At 44.3% G+C, this 25,592-nt stretch overlaps 1 protein-coding gene and 1 non-coding gene across 4 annotated transcripts in view; one reads left to right on the forward strand and one right to left on the reverse strand.

Moving 5' to 3' along the window:
• The window catches only part of PTPRR (protein tyrosine phosphatase receptor type R), a 193,879-nt gene that overhangs the window by 35,583 nt on the left and 132,704 nt on the right, over window positions 1-25,592 (reverse strand). For all 3 annotated transcript variants that reach the window (XM_007666312.3, XM_007666311.3, XM_007666313.3), the window contains 2 exons: window positions 11,548-11,734; window positions 6,388-6,472 (listed from right to left, as the gene is read on the reverse strand). In XM_007666312.3, coding sequence (XP_007664502.1) covers window positions 6,388-6,472; window positions 11,548-11,734 — 272 coding nt within the window. The remainder of the gene's footprint in view (window positions 1-6,387; window positions 6,473-11,547; window positions 11,735-25,592) is intronic.
• On the forward strand, window positions 11,171-11,308 carry LOC114816766. Its single transcript, XR_003764573.1, has one exon. It is a non-coding gene; the product is annotated as a small nucleolar RNA SNORA7 (small nucleolar RNA).

Here is a 25,592-nt window from a genome sequence, read left to right on the forward strand (position 1 = left end):
ACTTCACTGCTCTGTGCCTCAGTTACCTCATCTGTCAAATGGGGATTAACCGTGAGCCTCACGTGGGACGACCTGGTTACCCTGTATCTCCCCCGGCGCTTGGAACAGTGCTCTGCACATAGTAAGCGCTTAACAAATACCAACATCATTATTAATCGACGGGCCTACAGTCTAAGAACGTACTATGCGCCAAGCATTGTTCTAAATGCTTGGGTAGATAGAAGGTTATCAGGTTGGGTAGAGTCCATGTCCTTCTTGGGATTTATAGCTTAAGTAGGAGGGAGTAGGATTTGATCCCCATTTTATAGAGGAGGAAACTGAGGCATAGAGAGGTGAAGTGACTTTCCCAAGGTCAAACAGCAGATAAGTGGCAGAGGTGGGATTAGAACCCAGGCCTGAGCTCTTTTCACTAGGTCATGCTTCTTACTAATACGCCGCAGGAGCTCACTGAAACCTTACGTTTGGGGGCCGGATAAGGAAGTGATTGCATTAAGGGATTTTGGATCGCTTCTTGAAAAGAACTGCTTTTATCCAAGCAGTTCATGAAGTGATTCTCCTATGGCAAAGCGCGGAACTTTAAAGCAAGAACCCACCCGACAGCATTTAAATGTGTGTGTGAGAGAGAGAGACAGAGAGAGAGAAGGAGTCAGAGAGAGAGATGAGGAGAGTAAGAAGGGACTGGATTCATAACAATACTGTTGGCATTTGTTAAGCGCTCACTATGTGCCGAGCACCGTTCTAAGCGCTGGGGGAGATACGAGGTGATCAGGCTGTCCCATGTGGGGCTCAGAGTCTTCATCCCCATTTTCCAGATGGGGTCACTGAGGCACAGAGAAGTTAAGTGGACTTGCCCAAGGTCACACAGCTGACAAGTGGCAGAGCGAGGATCAGAACCCGCGACCTCTGACTCCCAAGCCCGGGCTCTTTCCACTAAGCCACGCTTACACATACAAATACGTCAACATAAACACACAGATGCATGTGTCTTCTCTGGCAGTTTTGCCACCAATAGAATAGTTCTGACTAAGGTACAGTTCATAAAATTAGAAATCTCTCAACGGGGCCAAGGGTGGAGTAGTCACACCACAGACACCGTCAACAAACAATTCATCGTTTTTCACGCCAGCTGTCACCGCAGGTGCCCTGGTCCGAGGGACCCCACCCAGTTCCGGGAACGGAAAAATTGACCCGGGACGCTAAGCAGGAACCTGATAGCATCTGAGCAGGAAACTGGAAGGTTGCGCTTTTCGATCGTTCAAATTATTTCCAAATCCATCTGTCCGTATCGGGGGGTGGGGTGGAGACGGTTTGAGGGGTGCGTTATTAGGATGGATCTGGATTCCCAGGACCTTTACTTTAGATTTAGAAGCCTACGGGAGAAGCCATTTTGAAGATAGTAATAATAACGTTGGCATTGGTTAAGCGTTTACTAGGTGCAGAGCACTGTTCTAAGCGCTGGAGTAGATACCGGGTAATCAGGTTGTCCCACGTGAGGCTCACAGTTGATCCCCATTTTACAGATGAGGGAACTGAGGCACAGAGAAGTTAAGTGAGCAACGCTCCCTTTATTCACTTTCAACTTCTGTTTAAAGCAGTTCTAAAATAGGTTTCAACCAAGACTTGAGCTCATATACCAAGATGCGACTATGTAGGTACATTCAAGAAGGATTTCAGTGGTGGAAAGATAAAGGTGCAGCCCAGCTTCACCAAAAGGAAACTACTCAGGCAGACGCTGACTCCCAGGGCCGATGACTAAATCATTCCACGATCATCTGATTTTAATCTATCACTAAACATCTTCATTTTCAACAGGATAGGGAAGCAGTGTGGTCTACTGGGAAGAGCGGGGGCCCGGGAGTCGGGGGACCTGGGTTCTAATCCTGGCCCCCCCCCCCACCTTTCTGCTGAGTGACTCCGGGCAAGTCATTTCACTTCTCAATGCCTCAGTTTCCTCATCTGTAAAATGGGAATTAAAGCCTACTCAATCCCAATCAGTGTTTTTCAGTTCAGTGCTTGGCACATAATATGATTCTAAAAAGTACCACGGTTAGGATACTCGGTTGCCTTTTCCGGAAGGCATTCGGATGCCAATATTAGGAAGAATCCCTCCTCCTTGGGGAATGTCGTCATTTTACTAAAGCTTAGCAGGAATACCGATAGACTGTATTCATTAGGGAGGTTTGCTCATCAATGGTTTTCTTTCTAATGTCCAGCGCCTTGACAAGTTTATGGATTTTTTTTCTAAAGCCCAACAAGGCCTGTTTGGGGGCTGATTTTTAAGATCTTCACTCTCAGTGTGTTATTTTGCCATGGTGAGCAGTTGGTCATAACAGAAGGAATGTGAAACAGCGATAAATTTACTCTGCATAGCTACATGCCACATGTCTTTTATTCCATATCGTTATTTTTATGAAAAGTACGTAATTTGAAACCACGGAGGGGCCAAATGGTTATTAATGGGATATGAAGACATGATAAGGTATTTAATCCAGGATTCGTGCACCTCCAGAAAGTTTAGACTCTAGCAGTTACATCTCTAGTGTGGGCAGAAAGAGGATCATGGAAATAAAAACTCTAGTAGGACTTCAAAAGATCATCTGGTCAAGTCCTTGTTCTCAAGCAGGTGGATAACTAAACCTCCGGGACAAGAGACAAATGGTTGCCTTTTTTATGGTACTTGTTAAGCACTTATGTGTCAAACACGGTTCTAAACGCTGGGGGAGACACAGTTTAATTAGGTTGGACACAATCCTCGTTCATCGTGGGGCTCACGGTCCCAGTGGGAGGGAGAAAAGTCATTGAATCCCCATTTTACAGCTGCGGAAACTGAGTCACAGAGAAGTGAAGTGACTTGCCCCGGGTCACACAGCAAGCAATTGGCAGAGCCGGGATTAGAACCCAGGTCCTTCTGACTCCCTGTCCCGCGCTCTCTCCACAAGTCCACGTACTCCTTTAATGAGTCGGAAAATTAATGAATAATATTTATTGAGCACCTACTGTGTGAAGAACGCTGGGAAACTCCGACAGAGTTACTGATTACTAGATGATTTACCTGCTCTCAGAGTGGGTAAATCTGCCAAATCCCAGTTCTACCTACCTTCAGAGTTCTCCTGAAAATCCCTTTCTTCAGGAGACATTCCCCAAAGGAATTCCACCACTGCAGCTTGAGTCATTCAGGCAGCCACCCTCGTCATTTACGTCTACAGCCATTTACTTCGCGGCCGAAACACTGGGGCCGAGTGGAAAGAGAACTTTCGCGAGATTTAGGAGGCGCGGGTTCTAATCCCAACTCTGCCACTTGCCTGTCGTGACCCTGGACAAGCCCCTCGGTTTTCTCCTCTGCAAAACGGGGATTATATATCTGCTCTCCCTCCCCTTCAAACGTTCAGCCCGACGTGGGACTGGAACTGTGCCTGGATTACAGGTGCTTAGCAAATACAGTTATTATTACCGATTCAGTTTTTCCAAATAAGTGCTTAACAAATACAGTTATTACCGATTCAGTTTTCCCATACATCACCCACTGTATCGGTATGCCTGTCTCCTCCCTGCGTTATTCTGGAAGATCTACGAGGGGGCTGTAGCTTTTATTACTGGAGAAGCAGCGTGGCTCAGCGGAAAGAGCACGGGCTCTGGAGTCAGAGGTCATGGGTTCGAATCCCGGCTCAGCCACTCATCAGCTGTGTGAGTCGGGGCAAGTCACTTCACTTCTCGGTGCCTCAGTTACCTCATCTGTAAAATGGGGATTAAGACCGTGAGCCCCACGTGGGACAACCTGATTCCCCTGGGTCTTACCCCGGCGCTTAGAACAGTGCTCGGCACATAGTAAGCGCTTAACAAATACCAACATTATTATTATTATTATTATACTTTCCTAAGCACCTAGCACAGTGTCCTTCCTACGGTAGGTGCTTAAGAAATACAACTGAATAAATGTATCGGTAGAGTGACGGAGGAACTTCAGTGGTCTTCTCTAAGATATGCCACAGCAGAGATTGACAAATGCAACACAGACAGCTAAAGCTATAATAAGAATGTTCAAAAGCAAAGATTATTTCTGTCTAAAAGTAGAAGGCAGGGATAGTTTAGAGTGAATATATAATAAAATTAGATTCCTTCTCGGTGGTTTTCCTGTATCATGGAACAGTAGCATGCATTTATCTATTTTTAATGGCATTTGTTAAGCGTTTACTACGTGCCAGGCAGTGGGGGCGGGGGGGGGGGAGATACAAGTTAATGAGGTCGGACACAGTCCGTGGCCCCCATGGGGTTCACGGTCTCAAACTCCATGGTGTGAAAGGGCTTTTTGCCTACATTTCCCAGAACCTAAGGAGTTGCGATAGTAGAAATAATACTAACAGTAGCCCCAGCGTTAGTTGTAATAGCAATAATAATACTAATATTAATGCTACTAACAGCTGTCGTAACAGTAATAGGAATAATAATACTAGAGAAGCAGCGTGGCTCAGTAGACAGAGCCCGGTCTTGGGAGTCAGATGTCGTGGGTTTTAATCCCGGCTCCGCCGCTTGTCAGCTGGGTGACCGTGGGCTAACACTTCGCTTCTCTGGGCTCAGTTATCTCCTCTGGAAAATGGGGATGAAGACTGTGAGCCCCACATGGGGCAACCTGATGACCTCGTATCTACCCAGTGCTTAGAACGGGGTTTGGCACAGAGTAAGCGCTTAACAAATATTATTATTATGCCTACAACCTTTTCTTCTGCCACCAGGGCATCCAGACAGAGAGACGTTCCCCAACCTGTGAGCCCCACATGGGGCAAGCTGATGACCTCGTATCTACCCCAGCGCTTAGAACGGGGCTTGGCACAGAGTAAGCGCTTAAATAATGCCTACAACCGTTTCTTCTGTCACCAGGGCATCCAGACAGAGAGACGTTCCCCAACCTTGCCCTCGCGAATACAACGCAGCGGAGTTGGTTGACATGTTCCCTGCCCACAAATACTGGTACTAAGGAGTTGGATTTTGCCAGATGGGAGGAGCTGGACCTCCTTAGAACAGTGCTTGACAAGCAGTAAGTGCTTAACAAACATTATTATTATTGTTATTATCCCCACCTCCGACTTCCCTATCTGCTTTTTCTCCTGTTTCCTGCCTTCGGTCTATTAAATCCTTCTTTACCTCCACCAACCGGGGGATAAAGAGTAGAAGAAAGAGAAGATGAAACTTTAAATAAATAGTTTTCCTGCTAGATAGTAAAGGGAAATCTCCAGTGGAGGAAGAAGTTGAAACCAGAGGATAGAATGAAGCTTGGATATTTTCTATAGCTTTTATTGACTCCATCCACCTAACTGTCTAATCAAGAGACAACTATTCTACACCAGGAGTTATTTCCAAACAATGCTAAATCAGTTAAGGGGATTAGCTGATCTGCAAGGCTAAAACTTTTATTTTAATTTCCTCTGACCATGGCCAGATTAACTGCCCTGTGGGACTGGAGATACTAGATTTTGTGGGATCTCTACATGTCCTTCTCATAATTCAGAATAAAGTAATAATGATTCTGGCATAGAAGCTATTAATGCTACATACCTAATTTGTCTTTTAATGAACACAGAGCCATTCTGTGGTGGTTAGGACTCACTGTGGTGTTAGACTGTGGTGGTTAGAAAAGAATTTTAATTCAAAAGAGCTCATTTTTATCTTGAAACAGCTGTTTTATATATGTACCCCAAACCACAGATCATGCATTTTATATATATATATAATATATACATGTGTTTTCATGTATATAATTATGGGTTTATTTCAGTGGGGCTTCCCTTAGCCCGAAGTCCCGAGTTACAAGTTCTAAAGCCCCTGTGTTATCATTATCCTTCCCGAGCAGTTCTGCTTACTATGTGTACTGGGGTTTCACTTTTAGGCCTTTAAAAATTGCACTGATTACTACCGCCACAAACTACACACTTCGATATACAGAATTTATGTACGTCTGACCGAAAATGTTGAGATATTCCACTTTCCGATGAGGGTTGTGCATTAATAATAATGTTGGTATTTGTTAAGCGCTTACTATACGCCGAGCACTGTTCTAAGCGCTGGGGTAGATACGGGGTCATCAGGTTGTCCCACGTGAGGCTCACAATCTTCATCCCCATTTTACAGATGAGGGAACTGAGTCAGAGAGAATTTAAGTGACTTGCCCACAGTCACACAGCTGCCAAGTGGCAGAGCCGGAATTCGAACCCATGACCTCTGACTCCCAAGCCCGGGCTCTTTCCACTGAGCCATGCTGCTTCCCATGAAAAAGCTCATGGGACTTCAGGATGATAACTTAAGGCCCTGGGTAGCGTCTTTCTCCTTCCCCCGGTCTAGGAAAATCTGTTATAAAACGTGACAGTGGAAAACATCCAGTTAAAAAAAACTTACTTGGCAATATGGTTTTGTAGCGATTTTTAGTTCCATGACGTGGGATGTCAATTTCTTTGGGATCCACAAAGTTCATTGGTATTTCCTAAAGAAATAAATTATGTTGAATCGGTGTATCTAGTGACACCCTCCAGGAAACCTTCTCAGAAGGCCATCTGCTACACAACTAACCTGGACATCAAAGCCATTTCAAGAAACTTAGATTCCCACCTCTGTGATGTCAACATCCTTCCCTTCGTAAACACTTGAGTTGCACGTTGACGCTTCAACTTCCAAAGATTACTTTTGTTCCATTATGAACAGAGGCTATTTTCACCAGTTAATGTGATAGTTAAAATACGTAGCTTGTCAGGAGTTGACGTTAGTGATAATGGTGAGCAAAAACCTACGATATGTTCCATGACATCAATTTCTTATTCCTGAGAATCTACAGATTTTCACTGGAAGCTCAGGTGTCTTCAAGTCGTGTATATAAAATCTGACTATAATTATTTTTATTATATTATTATTTTTCATAATGACAACAAGATGTGTTTTTAATGTCACACAAGTCCAGATTTCCTTACCTTTAAGGAAAGACATCTCCTGCTTGGACTCGGGAATTCCCTGGGGGGGAATTCAGAGCCCAAGACAGACCTGTACTTATAAAAGTGTCCTTCTATAGGAACAGATTTCCGAATACACCAGTGCAACCACGGAATGCTTTATGAGACAAATTATTTGCATTTAAATCAGTGCTGTACAAGAGTGGTCCTTCTAAAGTCTATATAAAATATTAAGGTGACAGGAAAATATATGCCGATAGGTAACAGACATTTGTTTTTCTCATTTTCTCAAATATGAAGTCATTTTAGGAACCAAAGGGAAATCGCGCTAGCAAAGAGTCCTTGACCCTGGCTAGTTTAACTCATCTTGTGCCCACCTGGAGGATTTACCAAGGAGTCTAAAAGCCACCGAGAAATCCCGGTTGATGAATGAAAGGGATGCCCTTGGATCGGCACCCATAAGTTGCCCCACCTTCAGCCCCTTAGCACTTATGTCCTTATCTGTAATGTAATTTTTTGTATAAATGTCTGTCTCTTTCCCCAGACTGTAAACTAGGGCAAGGGAAATTGTCTCCCGGCTCTGTTATATCGTACTATCTTTAGTGCTTAGTACAGTGCTCTGCACACAGTCAGTGCTCAACAAATACAATTGATTGATCGACCGATAGGAAAATCATGTCTCGGGAAGCAACTGTGACAAGGCCTTTTCCCGAATCTCCTGGAAGGAAAGGATGCCAAGTTAAATTGCCAGTTGGTGCTGTCTTTTAAAGTGTTGAAAACTCTGAACCAGTTATAAAAGGGGGGACTTTCCATAGGTTGTCATTTTGGGGGGATGATTTCCCATTGCAAATTCTAATACTCTCAGGACAAACCTGGTGATTGAGTTACAAAGTCACTGTCTAATTGAGGCTGGACAGTCCGGGGAAAGCTTCAAAACAAAATCCCCCAGTGTCCCTCTGGGCCCGACACCTACAAACCCTCTTCTGCCTCAGGTTCTGATTAGTTAACCCATCAATCAATCAATCAGTTGCATTTACTGAGCAGTCGATCAGTTACATATATGGGGCAATCCATCAATTGTACTTATTGAGGACACCGTGCGCGGAGTACTGTACTAGACACTTGGGAGAGTATAATGCAAACGAGTTGGGAGACCATTCCGATCGGGCAGGAACTCTCAGGTCCCCGTAATCCCCTTTTGGCCTCCACTTTCCTGCAGACGTAGCAGCTGCCATAGCAGAATGAAGCAGTGTGGTGCAATGGGAAGAACACGAGGCTGGGAGTTGGGAGACCTGGTTTCTAAGTCTGGCTTTGCCACCTGTCTCCCGTGGAAGCCTCGGCAAATCAGTGACCTTCCCTGTGGCTCACCTTCCTCGATCAGTGACTCGTATTTATTGAGCGCTTACTGTGTGCGGACCACTGTACTAAGTGCTCGGGAAAGTACAATACAACATTGAACAGTGACGGTCCCTTCTCATAATGACCTGAGAAGGGGAGACAGACTTTAATATAAATGTAAAATGGGGATTAAATACCTGTACTCCCTCCCCCTTAGACTGGCAATGCTGTGTGCACCAGGGATTATATTTGAACCAGGGATTATATCTGATCTCATTGTGTTGTATCTGCCTCAGTGCTTAGCAAAGGGTTTGACACATAATATGCACTTAAATGCCATGATTAATATTGCTGTCATTTTAGGATGAACTGTGAAATTGTGGAGCTGGAAGGAATTTGGGAAATAATCTGAAATCTGGCCCAATTCATTGTTTCTCTGAAGGTAAATTACTAATTCACCTGGGAAGATGGCTTTCTATTCTTTTTTCAAGGACTGCTGGGACAGGAAGCTGCTCAATTTTTCAGTAATTATTATTCATTACTGTGTTATTTGTTAGACACTTACTATGTGTCAACCACTGTTTTAAATGGTGGGGCAGATAATCAGGATAGACACAGTCTCCATCTTACATGAGGCCCATAATCTACTAGGAGGGAAAACGGGCACTGAATCCCCACTTTACCAATGAAGAAACTGAGCAACAGAGAAGTGAAGGGACTTGCCCAAGTTCAGACAGCAGGCAAGTGACAGAGGAGGATCAGAACCCAGATCCTGTGACTCCCAGGACTGTGCTCTTTCCATTAGACCACACTGCTCCTCATGAAGCTCATTTCATGGTTTATCACCCCAAGCGTCCAGAAATGATTTCTCTGACTAACTGCAATGTCTCTTACTTTAAGACAAATTAATTTGTTTCTTAGTGGACATGGAGAACAAATCATCAGCATCCTTGTCATAAAAAGCCCTTCAGAAACCTAAAGACCATGGAATCTCTCTTCAGCCTGTTCTTCTCAAGACCTCCAAAGCTTACTTAACTTTTCCTCTTAGAAAGCATTTCCTAGCTCTGCTTTGCTACACTGCTCTTTTCTGGACCCTCTCTAGTGACTTAAACTGGATACATTTCTCCAAAAAGGCTCTGGCTAATGTGGAACACAGTGAATTGAATTCTTCCCCACTATTTCATGGTGTCATCCTGTTGGTGGATCCAAATACCCTAATGACTTTTCTGGAACTGGATTTCAGGCTTCTATTCAGCTTCTGGTTAGCTATTTACTCTCGCACTTTTTCAGCCACATTTATATTTAGCCAGAATTCACTCAATCGGAATTTGCATTTCTTTTTCATCCCTAAGAGCTCTTCTGGGCACTTGATCCCACTGAATTCCATCCTGTTAATGGAGGATCATTTCAAACCAACCACAACTAGGCACAACTAGAGCGACCGGCACGCAGAACAAGCTCTCTGGCAAAGTGACTCTGATAATGGAGTAATTCTCCAGAGAATTCAATCAATGGCAACTGTCTCTCCAGGCGATTAAGGCAGCTAATGCCATTTACAGAGCCTTTTTTTGCCTGAGAGACTCAGATAACTACCTGAGCTTTACATCTCATATTTTCTCCAAAGGTATGTGACATCGTTTACGTGGTCTGAAAAAGTACAATTTGGAAAATCTTGAGTGTTTTACATAATTTTTTTTTCCATTTCAGAAGCATTTGTAGTGAAATTTGCTCATGGACTCGAAAAAGCCAGAAAGAAGTCTAAAAGTTCTCATGGCACTCTTATGGACTATGTTTCAGCAATCTAAGAATGGTATCCACTAAATTCGAGTAGCTAGTGATTTAACATCTGAAAAATGCTTTAAAATTAAGACACTTTATCAATAGGCAGCATTATTTTGATTTGATTTAAACTTCCTTCTATGAAAATCTCACAACCACAGCCCTTGGAGACCCCATAAAAATCACTGGGCCTTTCCAGCCTCATTGTCTGGGGGATAAATGAAATGCCGAATAAAAATAAGCCGAATTGCAATTCAGCCTGCAAGTTTAGCAGCAAGAATCTGGGTCATCGATCCAGACTCTTGAGTTAATTATACAAAAGGTGCAGTATATTTTTACCATTGCCACAGATATTTTTAACTTTAGATATTAGATATTTTTAACTTTGCCAAAAAAGATAAACCTGTCTAAAAATCATAAACAAAAACACTAAAAGTTATTCAGCATTAACAACACACCTGAAATCTCTGTATCATCTTGAGGTGTGCCAACTTGAATTACGTGATGGTAAATCAATTAATCATATTTATTTCCTTACTATGTGCAAAACACTGTACTGAGCTCTTCGGACAGTATCAATCAATCGTATTTATTGAGTGCTTTCTGTGGGCAGAGCACTGAACTAAGTGCTTGGGAGAGTACATTATAACAGAGTTGGTAGACAAATTCCCTGCCCATAATGAACATACGGTCTAGAGGAGAACACGGAATATCACAGGTGGTCCTGTAAAGTCTTTGCTTTCCCCTTTTTGCCTCAAAACACACATAAACAGGCATTGTGACTTTATGTCTATTTATGTGACATAGTGAAAAGAGATCAGGCCTGTGAGTCAGAGGATTGGGGTCTAACCCCAGCTCCGCCAACTGTATTCTAGGTGTCTTTGGAAAAGTCAATTAACTTCTCTGTGCCTCAGTTCCCTCATGTGCAAAATGGGAATCCAATATCTGTTCTCCCGCCTTCGTAGACCTAATCGCTTAGTACAGTACTTGACCCATAGTGAGAACTTAAGAAATCATTATTCCCCCGGGGGGAGGGGGGGGGTGAGTTATTTTTCACATACTCCACAGTCCTTTCGAACGACAAACTTGAAAATCCTTTTAAGCTAAGGTAGGGTGGACTCCCCCTTTCAGGGTCGCACCTGGAGAGTTTCCAGTACTCTACCAGTCTCGACTATGGGAGGGAGAGTCAAGCAGAGGCCTACCCGTTCCATTCCTAGCTCGGGCGGCGGCTAGCGAGTGGCAGGCAACCTGCTACAAGTCAAAACTCACCCATGCTGGGCAGCAGCGGCACGGGAGAGAGCCGAGGGCGGAGACTCGAGTTTACTGCGCAGAAGGAGGCGATGGTAAACCACTTCCGTATTCCGTATCCAAAACTCTATGGATACACTACCGGAACGACTGCAGACGGAGGTGGGGCGTTCTGGGAGAGCTGCGTCCATGATGCCGCTACGGGCTGGAGACGACTCGACGGCACAAAACAAGACAGGGATGGACTCACCATGAATTCGGTCTGGAGTACGTGAGAAGTGGCCACTGTGTCCTGCAGCTGGGATTTGGTGAGAACACGACTCGCCGTCTGCAGGTATTCCAAGGAAACCTTCTCCCGTGGGATAGGCACAGCCGCGAAAGGATCGACACTCCCCAAACCGCTCATGTCCAGAGTGAGAGATACGTTGGACCCACGCCTGTGATTGACAAGAGGTTTGGTTAGTTGCTGTCTTTCCGAAGGAATCTATTTAGCATCCTGAACTCTTACAGATGAAGGAGATGGAAGAAAGTGCGAATGAGAGGCAAAGAGAGAGAGAGGACGCATTTAGAGCAAAACATATCAGGCCATGGTTCGCATGTTTCCTATTAGATTGCAACAGTCAGACATTATTCCTTCAGAGAAACCACTCATTCATTTTGTTAGAAACAACTTGGAGCATGATAACAAATGATGGAACCCTTAGAATGGGATAGAAAGAAATATAAGACGGAGAAAGAAAAGTGGAAAATGAATGCATTTTGAAATCAGTCCCGAATCCGACTTTGAGAAAACGGGTGCTGCCCCCTGAGTTTCTGTGTCGGTCCAAAACTGAGGAATGCCAGGGATCTGAAGGAAGGAGGGGCAGTTATGGCATCACGGTAAATAATGAATGATAACAACAATAAGAAGAAGCAGTGTGGTCTAGTGGAAAGAGCGTGGGCCTGGGAGTCAAATCAATCAATCAGTAGTATTTATTGAGTGCTTAGTACAGAGCACTGTACTAAATGCTTGGGAAGAATACAGTACAACTGAATGAGCAGACACATTCCCTGCCCAAATTGAGCTTACGGTCTAGAGGAAGGAAGTTCTAATCCTGCTCTGATACTTGCCCGCTGTGTGATCTTGGGTAAGTCACTTAATTTGTGTGCGCCTCAGTTTCTTCATCTGTAAAATGGGTATTAAATTCATGTTCACCCTCCCCCTTTAGTTTTTGAGCCCCATGTGGGACAGAGACTGAGTCTCTATCTGTATCTACCCCAGTGCCGGGCACATAGTAAGTGTTTACTAAATGCCGCTATTATTATCAATTACCAATTACCTTTGGGGAGTCTGAAAGGAGGCCTCAAAGAAATGAAGTAAATTCCAGTGCAAACACACTGACGTTAAGAATTTCAAATAGGAAGCAACTGTAACTGGGTTATCACGCGATCAGAAGTTCCACAGACGATATGCCCTTCTTGCTATCCTGCACCCCCTTTCCACGATCACCGATTCTTAAGTTTGTTATGATTTAGAGATTTCTCCAAATCGATTAACTTTACCATGATACGGAGATTTCCAAGAATCTATTAAATCGGTGGTGTAGGACAAGCATTTTCATGATTTATATGCAGTACTGGCTCCTTGATAACCCCCTTATCTTGACATGTCTCTTTTCAATTACAATCCCATTTCCCCTAAACTCCAAGCAATTTCAAAGCACTTCACCTCAGACACTCAAATAATGTCATTAAATTCACTTATCCAGTTAAAGACACCCATGTTGTTGACCTTAAAAAATAGCATTTCCACAAAGCCAAGTGATCCTGTATATAAAGATCTTGCCCGCCCGAGGGTGAAATACTACAGATTTCTGTCGTGGACGTGGAAAAATCTGGATTTACGGAAAAGTGTAAAATGCTAAGTGAGGAAAGCTAAGCAGTTAAGTACCATCAGAGGCAGAATTAAAATCTCCCTCCAGAGTCGTGGTTTTCCTCTCTCTTTTGAGGGAAGCAATATGTTTCTAAAACGTAGCCTTACTCATCTTATTTATCAACTTTTCTTTCTCAGTGGTGTGGGAGTTCTGAAATCAGGGGGTGGCCATTTCTATCAGCGTAGTAAGGAGAAGCAGCGTGGCTCAGTGGAGAGAGCACGGGCTTTGGAGTCAGAGGTCACGGGTTCGAATCCCGGCTCTGCCGCTTGTCAGCTGTGTGACTGTGGGCAAGTCACTTCACTTCTCTGGGCCTCAGTTACCTCACCTGTAAAATGGGGATTAAGACTGTGAGCCCCACGTGGGACAACCTGACAACCTGATTCCCCTGATTCCCCCGATTCCCCAGCGCCTAGAACGGTGCTCTGCACATAGTAAGCGCTTAACAAATACCAACATTATGAACGTGATGTAGCATTTAGGGATTTTTAAAAATGTCATGGTATTTAAGTGCTTACTACGTGCCAGACACTGTACTAAGCTCCGAGGTAGATACAAGGTAATCAGGTTGGACACGGTCCCTGTCCCACATCGGGCTCAGAGAGGAGGGTTGCTAGGAGGGTCTGCGCTAAGGAAGTTTGAGGCCTAGCAACAGCTGTTGCTTTGGAAATCGGAAAATAAAGAGTCCTCCAGGGCTGACAGAAATGCATCATAACCGAGAGATGAAACAAAACGGCGTATTTTCAGCTCTTTGAACTAAGAACTGGTATTGCAGGGGTGTGGTTCATGCTATTCGACCAAGATTCTGTCAGTATGATCATAATAAGCCTATAATCAGAGAAACTGGGTTGGCCAAGGGGAAAATGGTCTGGGGATGGGGGGGGGGGGGGGTTAGGGGGCTTGGGTTCTAATCCTGTGTCTGCTGTGTGACTCTGGGCAAGTCATCCTACCTCTCTGTGCTTCAGCTTCCTCAACTGTAAAATGGAGAATAAATGTTATTAATGTCTGTCTCTCCCATTAGACTGTAAACTCCTTGTGGGCAGGGAACATTTCTACCAATTCTGTGATACTGTACTCTCCCAAGCGTTTAGTTCCATCCTCTGCCCATAGTAAGCAGTCAGTAAATGTGACTGACTGATGGATTCCCATATGAAGCAGGGACTGTATCTGATCTGATTATCTTGTATCTGACCGGTATTTAATACAGGAATTTCGCCCAGTAAACACTTAACAGATGTGACGATTATTATTTGAAAATCCTCTCGTGATTTCCCCGGCCCTTCTCGACTCCTCAGTCCATTACCCTCTCCCCACTCCTACTGGCATTTTTTATCTGGCTCTTCCCTCGCTGAAGCTGTTTTGATTGAGTATACCTACTTTTTTTTAACTATTAACCTGGTCTTTTAAGGGTGTGATTGGAAGGGAGGGCAAGAGTGGAGTTAAATATCGAGGACCAACAGCCGACATGCCCTATAGCTTCCACGGATGTCCGATTAGGGATTTAGGTGACTTTAAAACTAAGGTTTAGAGTATATCAACGGTCAGATCCTTCCAGCATGTAAACTCCTTCTTGAAATATAATATAAATATACATATATTTATATAAATAATATAAATATAATTCCCTTTACAGCTTCAAAGCCCACAAAAGTCATAATGTGGATTCCAACCATGCCACTCCATTGCTTGTCCTTTAAATCTTAAACTTCCGATCGGTTTCGAGAGTCCTTATCAGCAAACTCCCTCTTTCCCAGCCTTCTCTTCACCTGCTCTTCACCCATCTCAAGAAAACATCTACTGTCCTGTGCTCTTGACCCTCTGCCTTTCTTGAAACACTTCTTTTCCCATTGTCAAATCATCTCCCTCCTCTCCTTCAAACCATTTTTTTTTAAAGTCACTGCCTCTTGAAAGACTTCCCTGATTAATCCCCACCTTCTCGGGTTAGTCATTTCATTGGCCACAACGGTAAATATAGGTGCTTTCATTATGGGTTCACTGTTATCTTTTTCCCCATTCTTTGACTACATCTATGTAGTAGATATATGCATAGCCAAAGAATGGAGAAAATATTTGCTTTTTTTCCCCCAGATAGACCGGAATTCTCCCTGGGGTTGGGATAACATCATTTACTTTTGTGAGGTTTTCAAACATTAAGTCTAGTACCTGAGGAAATGAGACCTTCGGTGAATCGCTGACAAAAATAAGGGTATCTGTTAAGTGCTGACTATGTGCTGGGTGGCCTAGTGGAAAGAACATGGGCCTGGGAGTCAGAGGACCTGGGTTCTAATCCCAGCTCCGCCATTTTCCTCCTGGGTGACCTTGGACAAGTCATTTCACTTTTCTGGGCCTCAGTTTCCTCATCTGCAAAATGGGGATTCTATACCTGTTCTCCCTTCTCCTTAGACTGTCAGCCCCGTGTGGGACCTTATTATCTTCACCTACCCCAGCAGTTAGTACAGTGCTTGGCACAAAGTTAGCGCTTAACAAATACCCCGATTATTATGATCATGTGCCGAGCACTGGGGTAGATACAATATAAGGACATCAGACGGAGTCCCTGTCCCACTTGGGCTCGCAGCCAGAAGGCCACTTACATACCCAATATGGTTTAGCTGACAGAGCAAGGTCATGGGTTCTAATCTCAGCTCGGCCACTTGTCCGCCCTGTGACCTTGGGGAAGTCACTTCACTCGGCCTCAGTTATCTCATCTGTCAAATGGGGATCGAGACTCTGAACCCCAAGGGACTGTGTCCAACCTGATTCGCTCGTATCGTCTCCGGCACTAAGTTCAGCGTCTGGCACCACAGTAAGCGCTCAACAAATACCACCCGCAGGACAGCCCTCCTTGGAGGATCTGCTGGCCCCCATTAAGGACTCTGGCTGTGATTTCTGGCTGGAATGTGAGGCCTATCCTACCTCATTCTAGGCTAGGCTGCGATGACTTGATGGCTTTGGGGCTGGATTCCCCTAGTAATAGTGAGGAAGTAGGTCTGCGGGGAATTTATAGGTACTCTGGGTGAAACTGATAAAGGTTTTCATTTAGAGCAGATGCACAGTCAGTTAGATCTCCAGTTACGCCTAGAACTCAGTGTAGGCTCTGGAGCCCACGCGTTTTGTATTTCAAATAGGGCTACTTGGTGTAAAGTATCCCAATTAGGATACTTCACGCTAGACGACGTGGGGAGGAGCAGCGCTTTACAGTGGAAAGAGCACAGGGTTGGGGCTCGGAAAACCTGACTTCTATTCCCAGCCATTTCACCTGTGCCTCAGTTTCCTCGTAGGTAAAATGAGCCCTCTTCACCCTCCCTCTTAGATTGGGAACCAGTCAGGGACATGGACTGTGTCCAGTCTGATTATTTAATATATTTCTCAGCCCTCGGCAATCAGTAAATGAATGGAATTTATTGAGCACTTACTTTGTGCAGAACACTGTGCTAAGCGCTTCGGAAAGTAAAATTGGTGGATGGGATCCCTGTCCTCAAGAAGTTTACAGTCTACAGGGAGAGACCAACATTCAAATCAATTATAGAGAGGGGAAAAGTGTATCATAAATACTTTCCGAAATACCATTATTAATATTCCCTGGTATACACCTTCCTATTGCCAGGTTTTTCCATCCTTCTGAGGAAAATAAATAAGAATAACGGTGGTATTTATTAAGCACTTACTATGCGCAAGGCACTGTATTAAGCACTGCGATAGATACAAGCAAATCGGGCTGGGCACAGTCCCTGCCCCACAAGGGGCTCACAGTCTTAATCCCCATCTGACAGATGAGGGAACTGAGGCACAGAGGAAGTGAAGTGACATGCCCACGGTCACCCTGCAGACAAGTGGCAGAGCCAGGATTAGAACCCAGGTCCTTCTGACTCCCAGGCCCGTGGTCTATTCACTAGGCCATATTGCTTCTCTGAAGCAACACGGATTTATTGGTTTTTGCACTGGATCTGTGAATACATTGGTTGAAAGAGGGGATGGAGAAGATTGGTAGTGTGGAAGAGACAATACTGATAAAAAATCGAGGCGGGATTTTAGTTATACATAGATTAGGGAGTAGCATTAAATCTATAAAAAGCTCTGCTAGGTTTGCTGGTAAAAAGAGAAAAAAGAAAAAGGCACCTTATTGTTTTATAACAAAGTGCATCTAAAATCACATTTTTTTTTTTTTTGGCTACAAACATTGTCCTGCCTGTCACTCCCTGGAAAAGAGTCGTTTCCCTTCTAACCAAAGAACAAAATGACACCGGCTCTAATTTTAACTTTCATTTTTAGTTTTTCCCGGTTCGTGGGAACGAACGAAGAAAATACTTTCCTGGAGAACCATCAGGGTCATATAGTGAATGTCGTGAAACAACGACCGCCTTTTTGAAGCTGGGGATCCTTCTTCAGGTCCCAGATCGGTCAATCAATCGATCAATCAATGATATTGAGTGTTCACTGTGTGCAGAACATGTGCAACACTGTGTGCTTGGGAGTTAGTTGGTAGACAGATGAGATCAGATAGTCTGATGTTTGATCTGGATATTGGTACACGTAGTGAAAATAGCTAACCATTGCAGAAGTCATTTGAAAACTTTCTGGAAAACCACTTTTACCTCAGGAAAATGAAATAAAAATAAAGGCAATTATTTCAGTACTGATTTATGGAAATTAGAGAGATAAAATGGTGGAAAGAATGACTTTTTAAATTAAAATGTTACTCAGCACAAAAGGGTTCTGAGTGTACCAGTTGAAAATCATTTTGATATTGAAAAATAGGGCCTTCCATGGAGAAATCTGTTTTTACCATCTCAATAATCCCTTTTAGTTTTGCAAAAGCTTGAGCGACCTGTACAGTTTTCCCATTTCGAGCAAGGAAAGTCAGAGAAGCAGAGTGGTATAGCGCGTAGGCCTGAGAGTCAGAAGGACCTGGAGTCTAATCCTGGCTCCTCCACTTGTCTGCTGTGTGACCTTGGGCAAGTCACTTAGCTTCTCTGAGCCTCAGTTCCCTCATCTGTAAAATGGGGATTGTTACTGTGAGCCCCATGTGAGATATGGGCTGCGCCCAACCTGATTAGCTTTTATCTACCCCAGTGCTTAGTACAGTGCCTGGTACATAGTAAGTGCTTAACAAATATTGTTAAAAAAAGTCAAAAACCTAAGCCCAGCCTAGAGTTTTCTATATGATTTCTTAACTTCTGGGGATAAAATGGGACATTTTGCATAGGCGATTTACATAGTGTCTCTTTCCCAAAGCCTTCCCAGTCATTCGACACCTTGATTAGCTATAAATTATTAGTGGGGTCAAAAATCTAACCCTAAAATTAACGGTTGATCAAGAAGGTGGAAATTCTGCCTACTTCCAAGTTTTTCTAGCGTTTATCTGAGGTCAGTAATTTCATTAAATCGACACTCCCCTGTTTATTCAGAGCGCTTTCAAATCACCACACCCTCTGCCCCAATCCTGGGCCATAGGTCTGTTCGAATGTTTTTAGAATAAACCCAGGACAGACTCCTGCCTTCCAGGAGTCACTGCACTTTCACCTTGAAATTTCAGAGAAGCGAGCTATTTCCTTTCGGGATTATAAACGCCGGCTCCTTCTGTGGAAGGTTTCCTCCTTTCCGTGGGCCGTGGATTGAGCAGAAAGCGCTGTTGATTGTGCAAGTGGAAGGAAGACATCAATTAGCTGAAAGAGCAGCGTTGGCCGTGCTTGCCGAGGAGAAAGCTCGATTTGATCTCCGAGATGACTTCCTTGTCGGCGCGAGAGGAACGAGTAGCGCTCAGTGAAGGGGCAGGAGGGTCGATGCTCTTTACCTAACATACCCCCTAAAAGAGCACAAGAAGCTGCGACGGTTTCAGAATTGGGATTTTGAAGCTGTGGCCACTTTGAACGCTTCCACGTGATGCAAGCTAAAAATATAGGTGAATCAGCCTTCATAACAGTCATTGGAGCAAGAAAAGAGATGACTGAAGTCAGATAGATACTAAATATATCCCAATTTCCATGCATCTTATCAGCTGCATCACTTTGGTGGCGTGAACTATTGGACACTCTAGACTGAGCTCACTGTGGGCAGGGAATGCGTTTGTTGTATTGTACTCTCCCAATCGCTTAGTACAGTGCTGTGGACACAGTAAGCACTCAATAAATACGCTTCAAGAAGAAGAAGACACAAATGAAAAATGCCGATGGTTATTTCAAGGATGAACTGGAAAGGATACCTAAAAGTATATAGAATATACAAAGTATTTTTATCACGTTCAGACTGCGGTATAAAAACAGCCCCCAATAATCAATCGATCCATAGTATTTATTGAGTGCTAACTCTGCAGAGCTCTGCAATAAGAGCTTGTGAGAGTACAATAAACAGAGAAATTAGTTTCCTATTGGGAATCTAGCCAGCTGGGAAAACCCACCCTACTGGAGAGGAAAAATGCATCACCTAATCCCAGTTTTGTGTTCAATAGGGTTGCAATAAAGACACACATTATATACCTATATATATATATATATATATATATTTATAGCTTTTCATCATAAACCTTCCTCAGAAGGACAATGTTACAAAATAGAATGACTTCCTTCATTCCTTTATTTGAGCAGTAATGTAGTCTTGTGGAACAGGGCAAGATGTAAGTATTCTGAAATTAATCTTTTCTGAGCATGAGTGGATACAGGAGATATGCAAATGAACCTGATGAATCCAAGACACTAACAAGAAAAGACAGGCAAGGAACATAATTGACCTAATTTTCTGAACATCTGTGCGATTTTTCCATGTGTGGGCGAAATCCGTAGGTGTATGAAGAGCAATGAGGATCAGGTCCATAGAGATCTGTGCAGGAAGAATGATAAAATGCCCGACTAAGAAAGAAATATTTAGTGAACATTAACCTGTTTGGCTAATGGAAGGGAATAAAACATTATAATTGGCATTTTCTTGATGGACTGAACAACAGGAGCGTAGTCCTTTTGACCGGGGTCCGGTTTTTACTATTACGGTTACGGAATTTCAGAGAGTGAAAATCACAGCCGTTTGTCCCCTCTTAAATGGAATTCCCTTCCATCTATTTGAAAAGGCTGATGAAGGTGGCTGCTTGGAAAAATAAAATGGGTCTTATTGCACCTCTCGCTACTGCGATTAAACACAAGTTTGTAGAATTTAAATGACTCCTCGATTTTAAATTAAAAACGGTTTGAGCTGTTTCGCTCGTAAAAACATCGCCATTGGGAAATCCTAGGAGAGATCAGCTTTTTATGTGAATTTATCTGACGATGACAGAGTCTCCCAATGGGAACACCAGATCAGCCCGGGTCCTAAAACTTAAGGACTGAGAACCTGGGAGAAGGAATTGGTTATAGGGTTAGTGACTTATTTAGCAGCGTCCCTCCAGGCTGGTTCCTGTAAGGTTTTACACAGGAAAGGTTAACAAGAGTTGTATATGGAGGAGCCGTTTTGGCTGAAGGGACCACAGCCTAGTGCACAGTGTGTATAGCATAGTATAGCAGTAGTGCACAGCGCACAGCGTGAGAAGCAGCATGGCGTAGCAACCTGCTACGTTGCATAGAAGCAGCAACCTATGCGCTTGGGATATGCGCAGTCTAACAACAAGCAGACACGTTCCCTGACCGCAACGAGCTCACAGTCTAGAGGGACAGACATTAATATGCATAAATAAATAAATGAATGACAGATATATACATATGTACTGTGGGGCTGGGAGGTTGAATGAAGGGAGAAAGTCAGGGCGGCAGAAGGGAGTGGGAGAAGAGGAGAAAGGATTTAGTCAGAGAGGGCTTCTTGGAGGAGATGAGCCTTCAACAAAGCTTTGAAGTGGGGGAGAGCAATTATCTGCCCCATATGAGGAGGGAGGGGGTTCCGGGCCAGGGGCAGGGTGTGGGTGCGAGGTCAGCGGCGAGATAGACGAGATCGAGGCCCGGTGAGAAGGTCAGCGTTAGAGGAACGAAGTGTGTGGGCTGGGTTGTAGTAGGAGAGTAGCAAGGTGAGGTAGGAGACACGTGGGACGGGGATTTGCTCGTATTCATCCCCGTGCTTAGTACAGAGCCTGGCACGCAGTAAGTGCCTAACAAACACCATAAATACTTTAGACCCTGAACCCAGCAGGTGGTTCTCTTGGTAGCTGCTGGGGGTCTTCACACGAGCAACCTATGTTTCAGGATTCCTCCTTGGTCTGTCCACCTTGCAGATCTTCCTAGTTGCTTCGTTCAGTCGGATTTATCGAGCGCTTACTGTGTGCAGAGCACTGTACTAAGCGCTTGGAAAGTACAATTCGGCAACAAATAGAGACAATCCCCACCCAGCAACGGGCTCACAGTCAGTCAGATCCCTTCGCCAATGGTGGAACGTCCCCAAGCGGGCATCTCTTCTCACTCGAGAAGGAGTGTGGCCTCTGGAGAGGGCACAGGCCTAGCAGTTGGGGGAGCTGGCTTCACTTAACTTCTCTGTGCCTCAGTTCCCTCATCTGAAAAATGAGGATTCGACAACCGTTCTCCTTAGGGACATGCAGGACAGGGACCGTGTCCGTCCGAATGGACTTGTAACAACCCCAGCACTTAGAACAGTGTTTGACAGATAGTAAGCGCTTAACAAATAACAAAAGAGAAGCAAGGGCTTGACAAATATCACAGTTATCGGTGGACTGAGAGTGAAAAAAAGGGAGACAGAGATAGGAAAGAGAAAGGGAGGAGGCAACTGAGGGACAGGGAAAGAAGAAGAGAGGGAGACAAAGAGGCAGAGACAGAAAAGGAGAAGAAATAGACCAAAAGGAAAGGAGCGGGGAGAGAGAAGGAAAGGTACGATCCAGACCTATCTCTTCACACATGCTCAGAGACTGTTGCTTTCTCCGCCACGGCTGATTACCCTCCTCCTCCACGGTCGCCTCCATGGTAAAACTGCAGCGGCCCGCGCTGTTCGTGGCATGGTTACGGCTATCGTGGGTTATTTCCTGAGGCTTTCTGGAGTGGCTTCCCTGACGCAATTCTGCAAACATGCAGGAAATGGCACAAAGAAGTGGCCCTGGGTGGCAGAGGGCAGAGGAGGCTGGACAACCTCATCTCCTTTCTTCTCTTCGCTGGCTGTTTCACGGCTGCCGGGCCTACCCTTCCTCCCGCTTCCTCTGCCAAACTGGGGAGTGTAAGGTTGCGCTGACCCCTTAGTGATAACAATAGTAATAACAATTTTTGTATTTGTTAAGAGCTTACTAGGTGTCAAGCACTTTTTAGGGTGGCAGGATCGTATCCCCTAAGTTCACGACCAACGTTCCTATTACGGGTGGGATGGCCACTTTAGACCTAGGGGAAGGCTCGGAACTTATTTGGAAAACTCTATGTTTTATCCAAGCACTTGTAACTCACCTTAGGGAGATGAATTCTTCAATATATTCAAAATTTTAAGCCATTCGATATTATCAGTTAAGCGCTTACTCTCTGCCAAGTACCTCACTGAGCACCGGGGTAGATACCAAATTATCAGGTAGGACCCAGTCCCTATCCACCCGGGGCTCGCAGTTTAAATAGGAGGGAGAACAGATATTGAATCCCCATTTTACAGATGAGGAAACCGAGGATCTTCTAGACTGTAAGATCGACATGAGAAGGGAACATGTCTGTCAACTCGGTTGAATTATACTCTCCCGAGGGCATAATACAGTACTCTGCACATAGTAAACTCTCAATAAATACCATTGATGATGACGATAGAGTTGTTAAGTCCAAGATAACACACCATGGGGTGGAGTCAGGATTAGAACCCAGGTCTTCTGACTCCCAAGCCCATGCTCTTCCCACTAGCCCACAATGCTTTAAGCAAAAGAACAGTCAAGCAGAATGTTGCACACGGTTTGAGGGCAAAGCAAGGTCAAAATTATGTTTTGGCGTGTGATGAAATTATTCACTCTCTAACTGCATTCAGATTTACTCTTCACATTTATCAATGAACATATTTTACGGTCAGAAATTTGGTATTAAATTAGGTGTGCGAGTAATGAAGGATGCATTAGAAATTGGGAGACGAACAGTGAAAGGAACCGCAACTTGCTAACGGAAATCCACACGCTACTCGGTTGTGTTAACCACAAGTCTAACAATTTCTAAAGGTCTCCAAATCTCAGCAAGTCAAACTCGCCTAAGGAAACAGTTTTGACAAGAACTCCAGGGCTAAGCCTTAAGTAATCAGTATCTAGTTAGGACAGTAATCCCTCAGTATCCTGTCGCGGAAAACAGCTGACACGAGAGCCATTTCAGCTTTCCTTCTTTTAATCATGCTTCGAACGCCCTGCCAATTCAGTCACAAGAGTTCTGCCTTCGATAAGGCCGCCCCGGGCAGTTTGGAAGAATGAAAGATTCATAAATACGGACTTGCACACCTCCCATCTTTTCCTGTAGATTACTTTTACAATGAAATTGGATTTTATCATTCAAGCCTCGCTGGAAAACAAACCCTACATGATACTTTCAAAGACCGCCTATCAACTCTGTTGTGTTCAACTTTCCCAAGCATTTAGTACAGTGTTCTGCACACAAAAGCTCAATCAATCGCATTTACTGTGCGCAGAGCACTGTACCAAGCATTTGAGAGAGTACAAATTAAAACTCCTGATTGATATGGCATTTTATGACCGAGACACACTTCTTTCCAGAGACCCAAACCGAAACTGGGCTATACTCATGATGTAGTGACCTTGAGTAAGACGCTTTTAAAGAAAGAAAGACGCTTGAGTGAAAGATTTATCAAAGGTGTCCTAACAGAGAATCATTGAGGAAAGTAGATGCTTGGGAAACAGCAAAGAATCATCTGTTTTCTTGCTAAAAAAGAGGTGAAAATTACTCATTGTTTAAGATTTTAAAAGGCAGCTTCCAAAAGGACCACCGAAACCATAGCAGGGCTCTCAGTAGAGTCCTGCTGAGAGCATTTGTGGAACAGCTTGCAGTCAGAAAGGTGTACCAGCATCAATGAGGCGAAATCAAAGCTTGCTGTGGCTTGAAGGATAATACACACAATAGTGGTGTTGCTCCTTGTGAAAGGAAAAAAAAAGCACAGGAGAGAATGTCTGAGGAGGGTTCTACAAAGCCATGGCCACAGTAAAACGATAAAACGCCACAATTCTTATTTATTTGACTTCGCCTTCTAGCTTAAAATGACTGGGAGCACATCGTAGAGGATTGTATATGCGTAGAAAAATACACCGTTTGTACTCTTTGAAGGAATAATAAAATCACTGGTGAGGAAGAATGAGGCCCGGGTGGGAATTCAGCACACTCGTGCCATCTATAGGAAAAGAGACTGCACTTTCAGCTTTTCAGAAGGGTAATTAAAGAGAGCAGAAGAACGAGGGAGAAAACCACAATCCTGAATGCTTCTAAATGACAGATTTTAATCAGTGGCAGATTTTAATCGGACCGTCCCCGCAGAAAGTAGTCAGCAATGGCTGAGGCTATGAACTTTGACTTGGGGAGTCTCCTAGGCTCTGGCTGCCCTGGGCCCATCACACACACAGAGTCACACATAGTCACACAAACACACTCACAGCTTCCATTTGCCTTCCATCCATTGAGGCGGTGAGTTAGGTTATGAGAAACTAATAATAATGATAATGAAGGGATTGGTTAAGTGTTTACTAGGTGCCAAGCACCATACTAAGCGTTGCGGTGGTTATAGGTAAATTGAGTTGGACACAGTCCCCGTCCCACGTGGGGCTCACGGTCTCAATCCCCATTTCACAGAGGAGATAACTGAGGCACAGAGAAATGAAGTGACTTACCCAAGGTCAGACAGCAGGCAAGGGGCGGACCAGGGATTAGAACCCATGACCTACTGACTCCCGGGCCCGTGAGGAACATTCTATCCAAGTGGGGGTCACTGAGGGGTGTGTCTAGAGCCCCCTAAAATTTGAAGCATTGGTCATGCCTCTCCTGAGAACTGCCTGCCTGGACTTCGGATAAGTAGGAATTCTTTTCCTGTGCAGAGCACAAGACATTTTCGGAACAGGAAGAGCCTTTCCGGTCCAATGTGCCTCCCCCTTTTAGGTTTATCTTTACCTCGCCTTCTTCCTTCTTCCAGTTCAGGTCGAGGTTTCCCTTGAACTTTTTTCAATATCAGCTCTTAACGCCGTAGATACGAGGTAATCGGGTTGTCCCATGTGGGGCTCACAGTCTTAGAGCCCATTTTACAGATGGAGGACCGGAGGCACACTGTACTAAATGCTTGGGGGAGTCCAATACAACAAATCTGGTAGACCCATTCTCTGCTCACAAGGAGCTCTAAGTCTAGAGGACTGAGCTTAGTATGGCATTCTGTGGACGGGAAGCTGTCCTAAATGTCACTGACTGATTAGACAAATCGACATTCCACGTGCATCAAATCAGGATCCAGAAAAGGTGCAGGG

Source organism: Ornithorhynchus anatinus, chromosome 14, assembly GCF_004115215.2.
Source record: "Ornithorhynchus anatinus isolate Pmale09 chromosome 14, mOrnAna1.pri.v4, whole genome shotgun sequence".
In the NCBI taxonomy this organism is placed as follows: Eukaryota; Metazoa; Chordata; class Mammalia; order Monotremata; family Ornithorhynchidae; genus Ornithorhynchus; species Ornithorhynchus anatinus.